The 22,269-nt window shown below is 27.6% G+C and overlaps 1 protein-coding gene across 1 annotated transcript in view; it reads left to right on the top strand.

Moving 5' to 3' along the window:
* The window catches only part of LOC135927583 (structural maintenance of chromosomes protein 3-like), a 64,078-nt gene extending 42,704 nt beyond the window's left edge, over positions 1-21,374 (top strand). The window contains exons 19-27 of the mRNA XM_065463665.1: positions 129-383; positions 653-776; positions 3,386-3,438; positions 3,946-4,061; positions 5,819-5,915; positions 16,035-16,262; positions 16,636-16,834; positions 17,197-17,303; positions 21,009-21,374. Of these exons, the coding sequence (XP_065319737.1) occupies positions 129-383; positions 653-776; positions 3,386-3,438; positions 3,946-4,061; positions 5,819-5,915; positions 16,035-16,262; positions 16,636-16,834; positions 17,197-17,303; positions 21,009-21,080 (1,251 nt within the window). The 3' untranslated portion in view covers positions 21,081-21,374. The remainder of the gene's footprint in view (positions 1-128; positions 384-652; positions 777-3,385; positions 3,439-3,945; positions 4,062-5,818; positions 5,916-16,034; positions 16,263-16,635; positions 16,835-17,196; positions 17,304-21,008) is intronic.
* Positions 21,375-22,269: the final 895 nt, after the last annotated feature.

Below are 22,269 nucleotides of genomic sequence, written 5' to 3'. Positions count from 1 at the left end.
ACAACACATTTTCATAAGTTTTTCGTCTTTCATTAGATGGGGAGGGGGGAAGTGAGGATCATGATCATTGTTCAATTTTTTAAAATCATTATTTTAACTGTTACTCGTTCATCAATCAATCATCCCAGTTTGAAGCCGAAAAGAACAAGATCGAAAGCAATCTGACCAATAATCTGATGAGACGTAAAGACGAATTGATCAACGCCATGAACGAAATCAGTTGGGAGGAAAGAAATTTCAAACTTTGCGAGCTCAACCAGGAATGTGAACATTTGACTGATAAAATCAAAGAAATCACGGAAAGGAGCACCGAGTTGGAAAAGTCAAATGATAATCTGGCCTTCGTGCAGCGGGAGCTGGCTTCCGAATATGAAAATGCCAAGGTCATTTCGCAATCTTAATATTTTATTAGAAAAATATTTATTTATAAGCTCAGTTATTTTACATTATTTAATATCATCAGCACAAATCCTACCAGCGGAATTGGGTGCAATTTTTTATATATGTTGTCAATTATACGTTTATGTATAAATAGATAGTAATTTAAAAACTATTTATAAAGAGTTTCTACTAGTTATAATATAGGAACTTTATCTTATTTTTTGCAAATTGTGTGAATAAATTTTTTTGTTATGTGTCCACATAATTGTAGAGCAAAGAGAAGGAATTTCAGGACAGGATTAATGACGACGCTAAAGATCTCGAAAAAATGAGCAACAAACAAAGTCTACTCTTGAAAAAGAAGGAAGAGTGTATCACCAAAATCAGGGAACTAGGTACAATACTTAATCCCACTCTTTTGTGTATATCAAAAACAAGGAAAAGAAGTGATAAATTAAAGGAGAGAAATAATATTAGGAAATATTAAAAAATGTAACTCAATATTGGTGTAGAAAAAATTTTGCCCATAATTTTTAACCACTTGTATTAGCATTTTAGACTTACAGTTAAAACCTTGATTTTCTTTAAACTGGAAAATTTTTACTTGTATAAGATTTTTAACACCCGAAATTTCTAAGCAGTAAAACGTTAATACCGAAACATTGAATCGAGGTATTTGAACTATATACACATTCAATATTAGTCCAATAAAGATTACGTTAATTTAAAAAAACAATGAAAATAAATACAAAACGTTTTCCATCTGCCTTTAATTTATTGTCCTAGAAATCTTATAGTTTACCATGTTTCCTGCTTTTATTAATTAATTTCTGTTCCCCCCTTGCGAAATGTTATAAGCGCATTATAATGTATGGTTCCTTTAAAGTTATCTTCTTATTATATTTTATTATTGTTGGTCTAGAATTGGAGTTCTCCACTTGTGCAAATGTTTAAAATAAAAAAATCAACATTAAAATCAAATATAGGAAAAACTTATTGATCAATTTAATTAAAATATTTCAGAGATAATTTATCATATTGCTAATTAATTATAGCCTAAAAGATTTTTGCTCAAAAATTTTAAATTATTTGATAAAATTAAAATGCAAGTGAAGCAAATATTTTATGATTATTTTTTTATGTTCAAAATGTTCCATATAAATAAATTCAAAATAATAACTTCAAATTATCGAAATTAACACTATATCTTTATTTTTATAATTTATTCATGTAGCAATGATCTTTAACAGAAATTCATGATAATTTATCACATTTTTTAGAATATAAATCATAAACTATTTTATAATTGAGGCCTCCCTCAAAGTTCCCCCTTGAAGGATCTTTTTGCCTCTAATATGAATAGACTCTTGGAATGGTGTTTATGTTTTGAATGATGAAATTTTTATCTCCAACATTTTTACCATTTTTATGAGTCAAATCAGTTCCAGTATTTTTGGTATGAATTTTTAAATAAAAACTAATAAGTTATTTACATGTGTTTGTAAAAAAATTATTTGCAAACTCTAACTTTAACATTCTCCACTTCGAATAAATATAAATATGAATAGTTTTTATAATTTTAAATTTTTTTGTTCTTATCATACATGAGTTCGAACAATAAATTTACTAGGGCTGGGCCGATATTAAATATCGGATCAGGCCGATACCTGTACCGATTTTTTTACTTTTTTTTTATTTTATGTATATTTATTTTACATTATAATATTTTCTAAATAATTTTTTTTCAAACAATCAAATGCACAACACCCCTTAAATTTTATTTTTTTTTAAAATAGATTTATAGCATTTTAAAAGTTTTTTTTTATAAAAATAGAAAGGAACACCCAAAGTTTTATTTATTTTAAATCTTTAACGCCAATTTTATTATTTATACTTTAAATAAAAGAATTTTTTAAATATGGTATCTGAATTATGGAAATATTTTACAAAGGACAAATAATTTTGCGGAATTCTAATTTCACGGGGAGGAATAATGGAAAATTCATTTTATACCACCAATATCCGTAAACATTTTTTAATTATTGTAGTAAAAAAAATTAAATTAAATGCATAATTCGATCTTTTGCATAAAAAATATTGATTTCTTAATTACATTTGCTTCAAAGGGGGGTGGTGAAAAATCAATATAAATATCGGATCGGGTTTGTACCAATATCAGATTGGTGAAAAATATGTGGATCGGCGCCTCTAAAATTTACTATAGAAAGAACCCTTAGCTTTATCAGCTAAGCTCCAAAAAGCCTCATGAAAAATTTTACTCTGATCTTCATTAGCTTTTTTGTGACACTGAAATATACATTTATTCGAATCATTATGAACAATCCTTGCTCTTTTTATAGCATCTTTATTATTAATATAGGTCTCACCCATTTCTAAGAACAATTATCAATTTTTTTTATCTAGCATTACTTGCTCATTAAATAAAGATATAAAAATTAAATTTTTATCAATTTTTTTTATTACGTACAATTTAAATTCAATTTTAATATCTTTATTTACAGATCACACATGAAAAAAACTATATTAAGAATCTTATAAAATAATAAAAATTTACCTTGACATTAAAATAATTTGGGAATAGATAGGGAATGAAAATATATTTTACGATCAATATGGAAAGCAAAAATTAAAAAAGAAGGGAAATATAACACATGATTAAATAAGTTAATAGGATAGGTCATGCATATGAAGCAAAAATCACATCGTTGTATGCAAATAGCGCAAAATTGACAGAGCGACAAAAATTAATATTTTTTAATTCAGTTTTTATTTTTATATGTATTTGGAATAAATAATCCACTTTAACTCAAGAATTTTGAAAATTTCGATGGGCATTCCAATTCTAGACCACGATGAGCGTTTATTTGATTTGGGCAAAAACTTGTTGACTTGATTTACTTGTTAAACGTAGTAAAATAGGTGTTTTTTTTAAAAAAAAACTATATTAATAAGTATATATTTTCTATTTTTCGCTTATCATTAGGCACCCTTCCTTCAGACGCTTTTGATAAATATCGCGACCTGACGCTCAAACAAGTTTATAAAATTATATATATTATTTCCAAAATTTAAATTTTTTAATCAAAGAATTATTCTTTTACTCTATGTTTAAATGTAACTTTTTTTTAATAAACATCCTTTCTAGAACATTACATAAAATTATAAATTTTGATATAGGTTTAGAGTAAGCGCGAAATCGTTATCCGATGATATGAGATGTTTTAAATTAAGTGAATTATATAGCTATGTGTAGAGATATCGCGCTTTCTATATATGCAGCCTACAGCCTTCTCAACTTAAATTTAGGCACCCACTTTCTAGCGAAGGCCATAATATATATAATAGTTTTATTTATATTATATATTAATAGCCAGTTTGACCCTTAGTTCAGTATGTTATAAGGGATAGGAAATATAGTTTTAAACCTGTTTATAACGTTCTTCTTTTTTTCGGCATAATTTTTCTATTTTCCTCCCTTTATAACATAAATTTATGTCTTTTTTTATTATTATAAATTTTTGTTTAAAAATATTATTCATTTAGCTTTTCAAAAAACTTGAGCAAGTCAATCGTGATCTCAAGAAATACAGCCACGTCAATAAAAAGGCTTTAGATCAATTCGTAAGTTTTTCTGACCAGAAAGAAAAATTGATAAATAGGTTTTATTATTTTTTTTTAAATATTATAATAAAACTTCTATTAGTAATATACTTTTTTTAATTGCAACTGATTCAAATTATTTAAGTTCATTAGTTTTTTTAAAGGTTTTTGAAATAAATACTATAGGAATATTATTTTTAAAAACTAAAAAATATTTAAAAAATTTCTCAGTCCTTTATAATTTCTAATTTATATGTATATTGGCATTATAAATTCGTAAAAGCATGTAGGCAAAAAATGTTAGATATCGTCTAAAGACTTATATTACGTGAAAACCTTTTTAGTATAAAATATTCAGGTGGGCATTTTTAATGAGAATTATATCATTTATAGCTAACCTTTTTTAAAATCTAAATGATAGAAGAATTTATTTTAACGAAGTTGTATAAAATATGATATTGGCAGTGACATAGCTAGGAATTTTCCTTAGAGGGGGTCCATACATATAAAAGCTAAGGGACTTCGCCCCCCAGACTCCCTTTAACGGGCCTTCGGCCCTTTTGCTCGGCCTTCGGCCTGGTTTATCTTACATATCATAACCTTATCTTCGATAATATATAATAAATATATTTTTTAAATGCATCAATAATATGTTATATAATTTAGTAGATTATTCTCAATGACTTTATAATAATACTATCCAGAATAATTTCAATAGTAATGTAATATCCTTCCACAAACATCAAAACCAGAAAAATATAATTCATATAAAATCACTTTTAAGTCTTTTGAACGTATAATCTCAAAAAAATTTTTGCACAGGGAGGGGTCCAAACCCGAAAACCACCCCCGTAGCTACGCCACTGGATATTGGATTGCCTATTTATGTTTGACCATTTGATAATTTTTATTTACCAAAGTTGCCAGATTCATTTTAAAGGGGTGTATTTTTTCCATAAATTATCTTAAAAAAATAGTTTCCAATTTTGATCTAAATCTGTATATGGTTTTAATTGATAGAATAGAAAATAAATAATCGTTATAAAACTTTAAGATTTATTTTTTGGACGTAACGGGTAAATTAAGTCATATAAATGTCAAATTCTCGAATAATATTGTAAAGAATGGATTTGCGTTAAACTTCTGATGTTGATGGGAAAATGAATATTATATAAGATACCCTTTAGGCACGAATATTTTCCTTCATAAATGAAATTTTTATATTATTAATCGTGAATAATATTCAAATTATTTTTGAGTATATGAATGAATTAAAATAAAACATGACGGTGTTTAAAGGGGGAAATGTTCTCGAAAGAATGGAGAGAAGACTGAGAACTAGAGATCTGCAAAGTTAGGCCCGGCCCGCTAATTCTATTTAAATTAATCGGGCCGGGCCTAATATTTTTAAAAAAAATTTGGTCCAGGTCGGGTCGGACCTTGGAAATTTTTTTAAATATATCTAAATTTATCAATTTTTTATGGTCTTTTATTTTGAGTAATTATAAAAATTAATTTCTATATTTAAATAAATTCGGGCCAGGCCGGGTGGGTAAATTATTTTAAAAAAATTTCGGGTTAGGGCCAGGCCGGCAAAACTTAAAAAATTTCGGGCCGGGCTTGAAAAATTAGGCCCAATGCAGATCACCACTGAGAATCACACATATGGTAATTAAAAATTTTATAAAATCTAAGGCTACGCTTAGGTGAGAGTAAAAAATCAGGAGGTTTGGCAAGTTTAAATATAACTGATCATTTTAAAAAAATTAATTTTTAAGTTTTATCTAAAATTTTTTTAAAAACAATAATATGCTAGGAAAGAAGAATTAGATCGAGGTCATGAATCCATAAGTGAATTAATGCAAATTTTGGAACAGAGAAAATATCAAGCTATTCAGCTGACATTCAAACAAGTTTCCTTTTTAAATTTTACAAATTTTAGTGTTTAAAAGGTATAAAAACCCTCTTATGTGTTATATATGTGATCATAAACTGTGTTATATATGTGATCATAAAAATATTTTTTGAAATCTCGTTTATGTCTGAAATAATACTTAAAAATCAATTACCTTGTTTTACTATTATAGCATCATATGAATATTAATTTAATAAAATTAAATTAAATATTTTAGAAAAGAGAAACTAATTATCTCTTATTTTCATTTTCCTTAAATTATTAATACGCCTATATCTTTATATATATTTAAATTTATCTCTATTCCATAAAATATCTTATTAAATATTGAAACATGATTTTGAAATTGATATAAATTAAAAATATTTATAGCCATAATCATTACCTATACATCCCTCCCTGTAACTAATTTAAATTTGATTAACTATTCAAATTTTACTTTGTGGAAAAAAATTTCTAAAAGAAATCTATAATTTTTTCTTGGCTTCAACATTCGAATAATTATATCTATTTTAAATAAATTTTAAAATAATGACAAGTGTAAGATGATCTGTGACTATATATAGGTCAGGATTTTGTAATGTTATAAACGAAATTTGTTTTCTTGAAAAAAATGATGAATTCCTCTTATTTTTGACGAACTTTGAACCTGAACATGTTCCTATTTTTTCGACGAACGCGTTCGTTTTTACGTTCGTTCAATTTTAGAAAATTTTATTTTTATTCATTTGAAAATAGAAAAATAAAAAGAGTTGTTTTATAATCAGCTCTTATCACATTTGAATTTTTTAACCAGTCACTATTTTTGTCGTATAGTATAGTTTATTAATTTAAATATTATTTATAAATTAGTTATCTGATTCTGAAAATTTGTGAATCAGATGAATTATCATTATTATGGACCAAATATAATAAATACCAGAGTTGTTAAACCCTACTTTTAAAAAAGCTACTTTTTATAAAAAAAATTTAGAAATATATTTGTTTTATTTTATGTAATTGCATAATATATAATACATAAAAATCAACATTTATAAATATTTAAATATAGTTAGTTTTGATTATAAAAAATTATGCAAAAAGACCGTAATTTATGTTATAAAAATAACTATTTAGGGTAATATTCATTTTTTATTTATATTTAGGCATTTTAATAGTAAAATCATTTGTATACTAACATCCCCAAATCTAGCGCGACGATCAGAAAGTATAAGTTTCGCCTTAATAAATAATCTCTCAACACAAAACACTTGAGCGCAAGGCAGTATTTAATTTTATATGCATATTTTTAATATAAGAAAAAGTATCAAAAATATTTGTTTGTATTTTTAGATTTAAAAAATGCTTCTAGGGGATTTTTTTATTATATTAGTATCTTTTATTTCAAAACAATTATCAATGAAAGTCTTTTTTATGGTTCTAACTAGGGCATCTTTGTTTGCTATCTCAATCATTAATGTGTGGCGACAAAAAATTGTTGTACCAGGGATAGAGTTTAATCATCATGGTAGATGATGGTTATCAACCAATGACATTGGCTGATCTGTATCAATTATAAAATCGACAATAACTTTATCAGCCAGTTTCTGAGAAATATTGGCATGTGCAATATTATTAATCGATTTAGTATGAATTGAATTGGTCTTTTTGAATGTAGTCTCCCCTAAACCAAAATTATTAAGGGTTTTTCTATCTCTTTAAAACTGTTAGCATAAACATTCTTACAAAATATAAATAGTAATAGAATTTAAAAATGACAATTACCTTTTGGTGTTTTTTGAGGTAGCTACTAGATTTATTTGAGTATATATTTTTTTACAGTTTGAACAAATAAATTTGTAGCCACCTTTTGTTTTTACATTAATTTAAGAATATTTCCAAATTTTGGAAATGGAAAATTTGTATTATTGTTATTAAGAACATCTTCTTCCAGGGTACCTTCCATTTCATGAATATCATAATTATCTGACTCACTTACATCGATTTGGAAATTAAATAATTTACTCCAGGTGATTTAGGTTTATAATACAAATTGAAAATATAAATTAAATAATAAATTATAATTATAAAAAAAAGTAGCGCGAAATTAGCTATAAGGGATTTTCTTATTCCCAATATTCGAAATCTTTCATGAAAAAAACTTCAAATTCTTATTTGGAGATTTTCATTAAACCCTGTTGCAGGTTAAAATAAAACGATGAGGTTTGTTATCTAACATTCTACCTAGTATTGTTAAAAATTACTTTTGAAAAGTAACTATTTGCAAGTTACATCCTTAAAAGGGTAAAAAGTTACATTTTTTAAAGTAACCCGAAAGTTATATTTAAAAAGTTGCAAGATAATTTTGCAAAAATTTTAATCAACGAAATTTAAATAAAGAAATAGTTGCACTGAAATAAATTAACATTGGGGAAGCTGGTTAAAATGTTTTTAAAACGATAAAACAACGGGTAACCTTACCCCACATTTATAACATACTACGTTTCTATTCCTCGGCACCTCTGCACCTAACCATCCTGCCGAATCTCTATTGTCTCTGCAAACCGCCAATCTCCAATCCTCACTTCTGCTCCTGTTCTCGTTCATTCCTGAATCCTCATTACTCCGCCCACATGTTCATCAATTCCTGCATAAGTAATCAGGTTACTTTACCAAACCTGTCTTCTTCACCATTATTCCCCTCAATTGTTAACGTCTTTCCTCGAATTCTAATGCTTCTAATCCGGCACCCCCCCCCCTAAGTATAAACTTCCTCGCCTGATCAGAAATATTACCACAGCAGCCATTATTATACTGCAACTCCACGTATCTTGATAATTTAAAACTTTTTATCAAAAATTAATAAATAACAACAAAAAAAATTACTTATTAGGACATGAATAAAACATACTGAAACTAACTACATAAATATATTAAAGCGTTTAAAAATACATCTCAACTAAAGTTATATTGTTAATGCTTTATATGTATTAGTTTTACACTACTCAATTACATATCAATATCAATTGTAATATAGATATAAATATTTTTTTAATTACATATTTTTTATAATTGAATCCCTAACAAATTATACAAGCACTATTAAACTATATCTATGTTATTATATAATATTTGTAAAATCATTAAATCAGCTTATTTATTTTCAGCTATAAATCAACTCATCTTCCATCTAATTTTTAAATTTTGATCATTATTTATTTTTATATGGTATTTTTCACATAAAATCATTATATATTTCAATTTTGTGTTCTAATAACTTAAATATTCGTTCTGTGGTGTTAAAAAAATCTTAACTGCCTCTCAAAAAATTAATTCTCCCTCCCCCCCTCCCAGACTAAATAATAAATTAATTTATTGTTATGATAGACATCCTATAAATAAGCAAAATAAAATATGATCCCAAAAATATATATGACATTCATAGCCTTCACTTTAACTTATTAGAGTAAAAAAGGAGTATGGAAATATTGCGAAACAAACAGTTGTAGAGGTGTCTATTGAAGAAAACCACTATGAGAAATACAATAGAGACCGAACGTTTGAATGTCATACATTTTTGAGATTATATTTTATTTTGGTTATGATAGAGTGTCTTCATCGCGATAAATTAATTTATTATTCAGTCTAGGCCCGATTCTAGCTTAATCAATTTATGGGAAAGGGGGGGGGGGGGTAATAAATTTTTTTAAAATTTTAGAACGAATATTACAGTTATTTGAACACAAAATTAAAAAATACGCTTTCATTTAAAAAATATCACACAAATTGTTATTATGATCTAATTTGTTCATAAAATTAGATGGAAGATGACAATTGACTTAAAGTTGAAAAGAAATAAGTTGATTAATTGTGCTTGTAAAATATTTGTTATGCTTTCAATATAAAATATATGTAATTAAGAATATTATTCACTTATATCAGTACTCGAAAGTCTATCTGATGTTAATTCCCTTCAATGATGAAAAAGTTGACTCACAACTCGATGTGGATGATCCAAATAATAAACTCATAAAGAATATTTAAAAAACATTTGGAAATGCATTTTAATATAGGTATAGAAATTTGACAAAATCTGATATAACACAATCTTTATAATTTTCTAAACTTTTTACAAATAATTTTTGAACAACCTCAATTTCATTTAACGATCTTCAATAATATTGCAAGTTTCTAATAAAGGTTTTAATTTATTTATGTCTAGAAAATATGGAGTATCAAAAGAATACAAAGCATCAATACTTTCTAAATAAATATCATCTACCATAAACCTCTTTTCCATAAACTCAATTAAAAATCTAAAATATTAAAGTAAATACTCTTCTAGATTTAAATTTTTTCAAATTGATAATTAGTTTCAACTGAAAAAATGGAAAAATCTTTTCTTAGGATCCTTTTCTCAACACATATATTTTTAAATAAAATCTCTTTATAAATATTTTCACATTTATTTAATATTTCAAAAAATTAGAGTTCTTGACAATATCAAATGTTTTAGAAAAATAAATATTTTTTGATTGAGCCATATCATTAATAGGTTTTAATAGGGTAAAAATTATTTTTAGTTCAAGAGCCCACAAGCCTCTGCTATTCGAGGACAAGATATCTTTCCGCAACTCTTTTTAGTTTTGAACAGAGTATTATAATAATCATATAATTTATATAAATAAATTTGTCATATCATAGTGTCCTGGCTACCGGTGGGGCATTAGTCTTGGCATGGATCACATTCACTTATTAATACAATGGCATCTTGGAGAAAAATTATGTAAGTGGGAAAAAATTTCGAATTTCTAAACTGTTTTTTAAAACTAAATGCAATCTATGATTAAAACAACAATTAATGTAAGGAACGTGATGCCCCGCTACTTTGCTAAGATATGCTTGAACACCTTCCTTTTCTCCACTCATTGGCTCCATCATAACATTAAGCAACTAGTTAGAGTTGAGTTTATATTCAATGAATAGTTCCTTCATTATATTTGCTATTTCTTTAGCATCTGAGCTTTTAATTGTTTTAACAAATGTGCAGTTTTTTCGTTACTTGATCCTTGATCATGTATCTTATTACTACTAAAAGAATTTCTGTGTGATTTAAATCTCTTGTCCCATCAATTTTTTATTGGAAAAATTGAACCTCATTATTGACAACTCTATTTGTCACCTCCTGACTTACCAGTTGAGGAATCATTTTAACAATTCGGAGATATGGTTGTGTTGTGGTATATATTTTTAATTACTCTTCAAAAAGAGGGTTTTTATATTGAGTAATTAATGTTTCATTGACAAATAAACCACCAGATTTAAGATGACGGTTAGAATTTATATAATTGGTATATATCTCATCTAAAGAATAATCCCTCTAAGAGGCTATTCTTTTAACACTAGATGTTGAATGATTTCAAAAATAATTATTTTTATTATGTATAATATTACTGCAATTCTTTGAGAATGTGTTGTTGTTAATTTTAAAATTATTTAATTTCCATTTATCCATAAAATCTCTGTGTACTCGGCAATTATCATGCTTTTCAATGCCCTTTTTACAAGAGCTATCTTCCAGTTTGTAAAACCCGTTTTAGTATAGGTTGATTCACCATTGGATAGGTTGTAGATTCTACAAGGAAAGCAAAAAACGGCATCAGCATCAATTAAATGTTCTACCTATTCCTTTTTATAAAATTTTAAATAAATTTTTTTTCCACTATTAGTAATAGTATTTTTTGAGTGATGTTGGTTTATTTGGAATACCTGATTTAAATCAGTAGGTTCTAAAAAAATATTTGAAATAAGAATAACTAACATTTTTCTCCTTTTTGGAAGCTCGGGCACATTTTCCTTATTCTTAATCTATGTTCCTTGTACATTTTATCTACATCCAGCAAATTGACACCATTTACTTCTCTTTGTTCTTCATTACAACATGGAACACAGTTGGCTGTATTATATCATACGTCATAATAAGTGCAATCGCCCTTTATCGCTATATGAAACAGCAGAGCTACGCTTGGACTATCTCATCCCATCTAATTGGGTTAAGAAATTTGGGGGTAGCCTATGAGATAAGTCCATCCACAAATTTTTGGGCAGGCTGCAGTTAGCTATGTGCACAAGAGGCAAAACCACTTGCTTAAACGCCTACAGGAAACAAGAAGAGAGAGAAAAGCCGGTACCCAATTAAGTAAAATGTATATTATAGGGAGGGGTATTGGTTGACTTTAAGTTTATGATCTGTACAGAATTTGTTTATTTATTATAAATATTGATTTATTGTGTTAAAAAACTGTCTTATTTACTTAAAAATATTAGCATAGAGAGATGATAGCATAAGTTAAGTATGTTTTGGATAGTTATATCAAGGTTTAGGTAAATGAGGAGTTTTATAAATAAATATATGTTTACCATGGCGGGAGGAAGGTGATGCTTATGCTTAGGAAGGAGCGGAGAGATTTGGAGGGTTTAGATAGTTGGATTAGATTTTTAGTAGCTTTTTTATAGAACCTTTATCGTTGTTTAGGCGTATGAATTGGTCCATCATCAGATTTAAACTTATGACATCTTTTATCGTTTTGTACAGCCAATATGACTTGTATTTACCATAGGTTTTCCCCATAAGACTGGAGACAGATTATGGCCTCATGAACTATATTTTGTCTGAAGTTTCTTATGGTATGACCAAAGAGTTGAATGCGTCTTTTTTGAGAGTAGTCTCGATGAGGATATTTTTTAAAATACACCATAGGCTGGCATTTGAGATTAATCTTGGGTATAAAATATCGTTTAGCTGGCGTAGACAACGGTTTACGAAAACCTGTATTTTCTTTGTCTGGGATTTATTTATTTCCCAAGTGTCACTGACGTAGAGGAGGACTGGGATGACTGTAGCGTTAAATATGCGGCTCGTTTTGACTGAGACCTATCTGGCTGTACATAGTTTATGGTATTTCATGAAGGTTATTTTGGCATTTTTTAGTCGGGCTTCAATTTCGCCGCTGATATTTTCTTTATTGTCGATAAGCACGCCAAGATATTTAAAATTGTTAACTATTTTAATTTCATTTCCCTAAATGTTATGTTATTTATAGACACCTCTGGGGATGGCATAATAAAAGTTTATTAAAGTTGATAGTTAAACCGACTTTGTTGCTATGGAAGCAGAGACTTGTTAGTAAGTCTATTGTCTCATCTCTTGACTTGGTAATTAAAACCAGGTCATCTGCGTACGAGATGATTCTTAGGTGATTGATATTATTATTGTTTGATGATAGATCAATTAGGTTCATAGTGCTCGTGGTTTCTTTTATGATTATATTGAAAAGAATAGGTGATAGTATGCAGCCTTGTTTCACGCCTCTTCTAATCTTGAAGTAAGGTGAGAAAGTTTGGCCTAGCTGTAACCTGGCCCAAGAGTTGTTATAATGGTATTTCAAAATAATTATGTTTTGATCGATAATGCATTCTTCTAGAGCCTCCCAAAGGGCATCGTGTTTCACGTTGTCGAAGGCTTTGCTATAGTCTATGAAAGTAAATATAAAAGGAAGTTTATATCTAAAGCATTTCTGGAGATAGATTTTAAGAGCTAGGATGGGTTCATTGATGTTCTTGTTTGGCCTGTAGGCGAAAATATTGCTTGATAAGAGATCTTTGGTAGAGGCGAGGATTCTGTTTTTCAGGAGAACCATGAACACCTTTGAAACTGTAGAAGTGAGAGCAATGGCTCTGTAATCTCCGAACGATGAAGGGTGGGGTTTTTTAGGGAAGTTGCAGATTGTTGATTTATTCCAATCATCGGGGGTTTTGCCTGAATGCCATATTTTTATGAATATAATAAATATTTAGAAATGCTTTCTGCAGCGACTATCATATGCTCGTTTCTAATCCCGTCAGAGACTGGAGCTCTATTGTTTTTTTAGCTTGTTTATGGCTTTGTTGATTTCTATGAGGGAGAAATCGGAGTGGGGTAATGGTAAGCCTGGCTGTTGGAAGCCCGCTATCTTAGAAGGAATCCTGGATTCAAAAGTTGACATATAGAAGTCTGTCCAGATAGCCATTTTGCTCTTCAGGGTCTATGTATTTGTTTCCTCCATGTAGAGTAAGTAGGTAATTTCAACTTCCCCAAAAAACCCCACCCTTCATCGCTCGGAGATTACAGAGCCATTGCTCTCACTTCTACAGTTTCAAAGGTGTTCATGGTTCTTCTGAAGAACAGAATCCTCGCCTCTACCAAAGATCTCTTATCATCCAATATTTGCGCCTACAGGCCAAACAAGAACATCCTAGCTCTTAAAATCTATCTCCAGAAATGCTTTAGATAAACAAAATCATAAAAGAAACCACGAGCAATCTGTATTAGGTATTTCAACAGGCACATGAATGAATGAAGTTTTTGAAACCGATGTTTGAACAGCAGTGATTTATCTCTTATTAAAATTTCTCTATTATGTATATTTACACGTAAAAAAGGTGATAAAGTTTTATTATTTTTATTTTTACATTGAAATATAAATTCTTAAATTCAGAATAGTGATTTCCTTAATTTTTAAAAAGGATTAAAGGTAAAACTTATCAAATTAAATATTTTTTTAAGGGAAAAGTAACCACCCTATTTAAATTAGAAGAATGGAGTAAATTGTAAGAAGTTTTACTTGCAATAATTATGAACTAATAACTAATGATAATTACCATCAGAGTTGTTAACGCTCCTTTTTAAAAGTAGCTAGCTCCCGCTCCTACCTTCTCAAAAGGAGCTAGCTCTCGCTTCCGCTACTACATTTTTAAAAGGAGCTAGCTCCCGCTCCAAGTAATGGAGTGCCACTCCATAACCGCTCCTTTGATTTTCATTTTTTTAGAAGGTATACGAAACAAAATCATATTTTTTTTTATCAAAAAGCTTTATTTATATTAAATGATCTATCAAAATATTTATAACCTTTTATTAGCTTTTAAAAGTAATAAATTTTTTAAATTAGAATCTAACAAACATCCACGCCTCTCCCCTAAGACCTGTTTTGCAATACTGAATAGTCACTCCACAGGAGCACTAGAAGGAAGCGGGGTATTGTATTTTATAAAGATATTTAATTCAGGGAATTTATCAAAAATAGTAATTTTGGTATCATTATTTAAAAAATATTTGTCCAATATATTATCTTCCTGATGATCAATTTCATGGAATCCAAAAAAATCTTCCAAATCAATTTGTATTTAAAAGAAAGATTTTTTTACTTTTAGATGCTTTTTTAGATTGAAGCTGCTCACTTTTAATAATTAAATAGTTTTATTTAAACACAAGAGACATTTTGCCCCTTAAATTTGTTTGATCATTTGGATCAACATCTTTTAGAAGTTTAAAATATTTTTTGTATGATGAAAATGGAAATTCGATTTCTTCATCTTTATCTCTAAATCCATAATATCGAAAACTATTTTTTATTATATATCCATAAAATGAATATTAACATGACTCACAAGATTTTCCAAAAAAATTTCAATATAAAAAGGAAAACTTGATGTTGAATATTTAAAATGATTAGATGAAAAACCAATATGAAACTCGGCTAAACATTTAATAATGGATAAATTTAAATTAAATAAAATTTCATTTTTATTGAATAATTTATACATTAAATTTAAAGGAGCGGTGGAGCGGTGCTCCTGCACTCCAGCCCTAAAAGGAGCTAGCTCCCGCTCCCCAATTTTAAAAAGGAGCCAGGTGTTTTTGAAAAAATGTAGTGGCGCTCCAGGAGCGCCGCTCCTTAACAACTCTGATTACCATAGTATCGAACCTTTGTTATTTTAGATTTTGGTTCCAGAATCGTGTCTAAGAAGGTTCTATATTTATCCTAATATATATATAAAATTATAAATGAATGTGAGATTTTTTTATTGAAATGATAAAATTCATTTGAAAACTATATTCTTGAAATATAATAAAACATAATTATAGTATTCTTATTAAATATTAACTGATGAAAGATATGAAATATAAAAATGTTAAGATAAATTTGATAACCTTTTAAGATGTAATTTAATTTTGAGATTTATATCCTTTTGGCTAGGTATATGATAATTTAAAAAAAAATTAATATCATTTAATGGCAATTTTTTTTAAAAAACCTAGGTCTCCAACTACTTTACGGAAGTTTTTAAGAAGCTTGTGCCAGAAGGCAACGGTATGTTAGTCATGAAAAAGGGCGAAATTGAAGAAAACGAAGACTCCCCTTTCTATACTAACAGTGGCGCAGAAGTCAATAAAAACGACGTAGCCGATCAGGGGATGGCAAGTGGCTCGAACGTTCAACAACATTCTTTACCTCTCATAGAGCAATTTACTGGTGTTGGGATAAAGGTAACATTTTTTTAATATTTAGTGTAATTTCCGATAAGAATAGTATGTTTTTACCGAAATTTTTATATTTTGAGGCCACATATATACGAGAAAAGCCTAAGAAATAAAATTTAGTTTTGCATTAATTTTTTAGGTAGTAAAAATTATATTTACCAAAACTTTTATTTTCGGAAGTACCTCTCTGATTTTTATTTACATCATATTATAATGAATTACTATTTTAAGACCCATTAAATATAATTTTGTTGTATAAATTATACCTGTGATTGCTCTAATAAATAATTCCAATATTAAAAAAATAAAAATGGGAAGAAACATTTATTTTTTTCTAAAAATAATGTCTCAATCCATTACTTACTAAAATATTAATCAGGTGTGTTTTAGTGACCCTAAGGACAAAAACTTTCCGGGCGGGACCGAAATGAGGGAAATGCAACAGTTGTCGGGTGGCCAAAAATCTCTAGTAGCTTTGGCACTCATATTCGCTATTCAAAAATGCGACCCTGCTCCTTTTTATCTGTTTGACGAGATTGACCAAGCTCTTGATACACAGCACAGGAAAGCTGTTTCTCGTAAATATTCCCTTGATATAACCTTTTAAGATTTATATGATACTTCTTGTCTTATTCATCCCGATCATGCACAAATCGAACTTATATAAAAATAATTTTAAATGAATAAAGGGGTTTAAAGAGAAATATAATGATATTATTTATAAAAGTATTGGATTGTTTAAATAAAATAAATATATTCTTAAATTCATTTGCAAATCATATCAATTTATTATATTTTATCTACTTTAAATAAATTATGTAATGAAAATCAATTCGAAATAGATAAATTTATATAAACAAAAATCAAATTAAAATGATGAAAGAGCGGAATATTAAATAAAAAAATTTACATTGTACATCTTATTGTGATTTTATTTTAGAAATGATTCATGAATTATCACAAGATGCTCAATTTATAACGACGACATTTCGACCCGAGTTATTAGAACATGCCGATAAATTTTACGGGGTCACCTTCAAAAATAAGGTCTGATATTTTAAAAATAAATTTATATTGGTTAGCTTTTATGAAACTACTATACCTCACAAGAAAAATTATATCATATTTGTTGTGATCGGTCCTTTATATATTTGATAACGAAATCAAATAAATGGTCTTAAAACTTCTCCAATGGTGATTACATATATAAAGTTATCACTCATTTGAAACTATCTAATTTAATGTCGAAAAATTATATACTATAATAACCGAGTGGCGTAACCCCTCCCTCGCAATGAAATTATAGGCCAAAACTCAAATTTTTAAAAATATTTTCTAATATATAAATCAAACAAGACTAACTTTTATAAATATCCTTTTATTAAATCAAATTCAAAATTATTGCAAATGTAATATGCAATATAATTGACATTATTTTCGAAAGCTATGTTCTGCAATTGCGATCGTCATCGGTATTGTTAGAAGCAATAGGCAGGCTGAGTTTAAATTATAAACACTGGCTACTATCGATGTATTCTTGATCAGTAATAAATATTTTAAATCTTGAATTTTTCCCAGTTTTTTTATTTCTTTAAAAAAGAGTACACTGAAAGTGTTAAGTTCATCTTATATTTTTTATTAACAAATTCGCTTTATAGAATAATGTTTCCAAAGATCCGTACTAGCTTGGAATTTTAAGAAATATTTTAAATCTGGAATAATTAAAATATATGACCTCCCCTTTGGATCATTCCATGTCAAATCAATCACTTTTCGGCTGACCTTTTTCGATTTCGATAAAAAATTGTATGCTGGTTATATATGTTTCCATTAGATCATAAACAAAATTTTAGCGCATTAGCAACTATATTAGCAGAGATAATCAGGGTTAAAGGTCCAAAAAGCGTCTTTTTTGCTTTTTACTTATGTTAAATAATTAGTTTTTAATTTAAAACCAAATATGATCATATATTGAATCTAATATTAATAGCAAGTTAATAATCGATAATTATGGCGAAAACATCAAAATTAATTTTTTTTAAAAAAAAATATGGGTCATCTTATGGTCAGTTGAAAATTTGAAATTAATAAGCGAAAATCGTGAAAACACTAACAATAAATCGCAGTTGCTAAAAATACAAATTGATTTCTTAAATATTTTTTCACAAATTGTAAAAATAATACTTGATTCATTTCTTTAACATTTTTCTAATTTAAAAAAAACTAATTTTTTTTATTTTTACTTGTCTTTAAAAATAAATAAATATTTCTAAATGAAACCTTTAATAGCTAAAGTGTTGCAATCCACTGAATAAACCAAAACATAAATTTTTTAAAAAGAATTTACGTTCTCTACTACCTTCGATGCTTAATATAAATAGTGATTTATATCTTCAACACAAAATATGTAATTCGTGCCGCTACCAGTTAAGTAAAATTGGTCCACACATTCCCGAAGAATTTATATCCCCAACAACCTATAATCAAGATGCCTTTCAATTAGTGTTACGAAGTTCGTTTTTTTGAAAAAAATGATGAACGACGTTCCTTTTATTTTTGACGAATTTTGAACGTGAATATACCAAAATCTGATTCATGATAACACAGATTTATAAAAAAATTTCTGTTTTTATATTGCGCAGCTGATCCGTCAGAGCATTAATATATTTTGTTTAGCTTTTTGCTGAATTGATTGGTCAAAAATTTTATCATTTTAGTCTGGTATAAATGTACTGCAATAACATCAAGTTGAAGTGATTTGATATTACCATATAATTAAGGTTTTCTATATTGCCATTATTATAATATGCTATCATAGGATGGATAGTGGCTTGATTATTATTCCAGTGGAATCCTTGAATAGCGTCTTCGATTATAAAGGCATAATTTTCAGAGAAATCACAAATTATCATAAATTCATTTGGTTGTAAAAAATATTTAAGTTTTGAAATATATGATGATTGATTGGTAGCGAGCGATGATAGAAATAAAAAAATAAAATAAGCTGATAAAATCGTTATTTTCAAATAATAACGATAGTAGATCCACAACAATGAAAGGATATATCTACAAATTATGGCCTTAGGAATTTCTATTAATAAGCGCAAAATTATAATAGTTTGAATATAAAATTTTAAAATATGTTTTTTTACAATATAGCGTCAATAAAATATATCTGTGTGGGCTACCTGCTTATATATTGCCCTATGACATCATTCTTGGTTATACTCAATTGATTTTTTAATTTTAATCACAATACTATTCATATTTTATTAAAAATTATATATTATTAAAAAAAATTAATATAACGTCATCTATATTACATTTTTCATGGAATGACTCCTTCGTAAAATATAATTATGAGCCTTGTATAGAAAAATCAGCCCTATAATGTGTAAAATTTCCCGGGATGAACTAAATCTTTAATCAATTTCATATGATTTGTGATATAAATAATAGCAATAATTCTTCTTGATTCCACAAATTTTTTTCTTTACAGCCAATCTCGATAAAATAGGTATGCATGTTTTTTTTAAAAAATACAAGACATCTAAAAAAAGAAGTAAAAAGAAAGAAAATATAGGATCTAATTGAAAAATATAGATATTGATACTTATTCCTTTATTGAATATCCAATTTTCCCCACACATAATCTATAATTTCTCTTCCTCCTGAAATGTTCGCACACTTTCTACACTTCTGTGATTCTGCATTCTACTTAAAAAATTTCTGTGTTAATTCGATACTTTCTCATCTAATCTTCGTCTGTTTCTTAGCCTTCAATAGACCTTTGCGTAACCCACAACTTCATTAACTTTTCGATCCCTCGATGTCAGGTACACTGACAAGATATATTTATCGGACCTATAGCGAAAACATGTTTTTGACATCTTCATTATCAGTTCTTACAAATGATGAATTTCTATTCCTGAATAGTGGGTATAGAATTTTCGAACACCTACATGATGATCTATTCCTGAATAGTGGGTAAAGAATTGACTATAAACTATTCCCATTCTGGTCAGCAAAACATTCTCAACTCCAATGCCTTCAAGAATTCTTATTAACATAGCCAATCCCGTCTTCTCGGAGGGGATCGACGTCAGAATAGAATAATTGCATTACTCTAGTCCAAAATCAGAAAGCATTTAAAGTTTAAATTATTTTAAAAAATTTTATACTAACACCAACAATATTACTATTCTCATAATATCTAATTTTCTGTAGCTCTTGACTTGTAAAACAAATATATTATTACTTGACCAATTAACATATATGAATTTTTATTACTTTATATATCTAGTTTAAAAGCTATTTTGTCAAATTAGATCATCTTCATCAGCACAAAAAATTTTTGAGTTTAAAGCAATAATAGCAAAAATGTCACAAAATAAGTTTGCACTATCTTATTTTAGAGCTCATCATGGAACATTTTGGTTTCTGCCAATAACGCCGATATTGTAACAGATCTAACTCATCTTTCATCGCAGACATGAATTAAAAAAATTAACTTTACGTGCGATCAGCAGGCATTTGTGTTACGCCTCTGCTATCACTTATAATCTTAATAAAGTGGTTCAACTTTTAAAATCACCGAAATCCTTGATTATCAGTTTTATATGATTTTCCAACTTGTGTATTTGATATTATTTTTTTATGATTTGTATAAATTTGTTTATCAAATTTTAATTATTACATAATATATTTGGATTCCTTATAATTGTCATCTTTTATTTAAAAAAAATTAAATAGGTAAGTCATGTTGAAGCAGTATCTCAAGAACAGGCTAAGGATTTTGTCGAAGACGATACTTCACATTCATAATGAACATTTTAAATATAACTACTATAATTAGAATTATATTAACATCCAGATTCTAAAAAATGTACTTTGTTTTTTTAAATTATCCATTATTAAATATTGATTTGTATATAAATATAATTATATTTTTAATAGAAGAAAATTATATTTTAAATAGCTAATACAATATTAAATGTTTTTATCATAATTTTGTATTTATAATCAGGCCTGTCATTTCCAAAAAGAGGGATCAAAATCTACGATCGACCTTTATGCTGGAGCTAAATTAACTAATATAAAAATAAATAACCCGTTTTTTTTGAGTAACGGTAACGCAAAACGTTACTTTATATTTTTTCTTAAAAAATATCAATAAAAAGAAAAACATATTTTATTATATTATAAAATTACTTTTATTTATTTTTTAATTCTTAATATTAATAATTTAAGCCGAGTTTTAATTTATATCACCCACTTCCAAGTCCCAACATTTTTGTCCCTTATTTTTAATTACATATACGTTGTACTTCTATGCATTCCCATTATATGAGTCAAGATATATTAATGACATTTTTGAGGAGTTTGTGATTTGCGTTTCCTATATGGGCTAAAAATTTTCTTTGGCTCTTTTTAACTTAGTTTTTGGGTATGTTTTTGTAATTTTTCCATAGTTTTTGAGTTTGTAATGCTTTTGGGGTAGAGGGTATCCTCTTTTGTTTATGAGACATTTATTTGTTTATAGTCATCTGTTTATTTTATTTATTTATTTTTCTCTTCCCTAGTTTCTTTGGTCTCTCTAACATGTCCGCAAAGCTGTTTAGAATTGAATACAAGCTGACTAATATAGGAAGTGGATGTGTCCTCAGTCTAGAAATTACCGATTTCTCTCTTATCTTTCATACTTTTTGTATACATTTAAAAGTTTCCACTCGCCTTTGTATTCTAATTTCTCTTCTTCTTTGCAACTACTTCCATTATTAAGTATATTTCTTAAATACATTGTGACTACATTTACCCTGTTTCTATCTATAAGTTTTTGAAGTGATTACTTGTTTTTCTTGGAAAAAAAAAAACTTTTTTTCTTTTATTATCGCTAGTTAACTAGATCTAACGTCTTTAACTTTTTCAAAACATTACATCTAAATTGAAGTCTACATAAAATACATTGGTCGTTGCCATTGTTTCTTGTTTTTATATTTATGATCTTTATTTA

The sequence above is a fragment of the Gordionus sp. m RMFG-2023 genome, chromosome 3 (assembly GCF_954871325.1).
Source record: "Gordionus sp. m RMFG-2023 chromosome 3, tfGorSpeb1-WG-v2, whole genome shotgun sequence".
NCBI lineage: Eukaryota > Metazoa > Nematomorpha > Gordioida > Chordodea > Parachordodidae > Gordionus > Gordionus sp. m RMFG-2023.
This window is presented reverse-complemented; position numbering and strand designations above follow the sequence as displayed.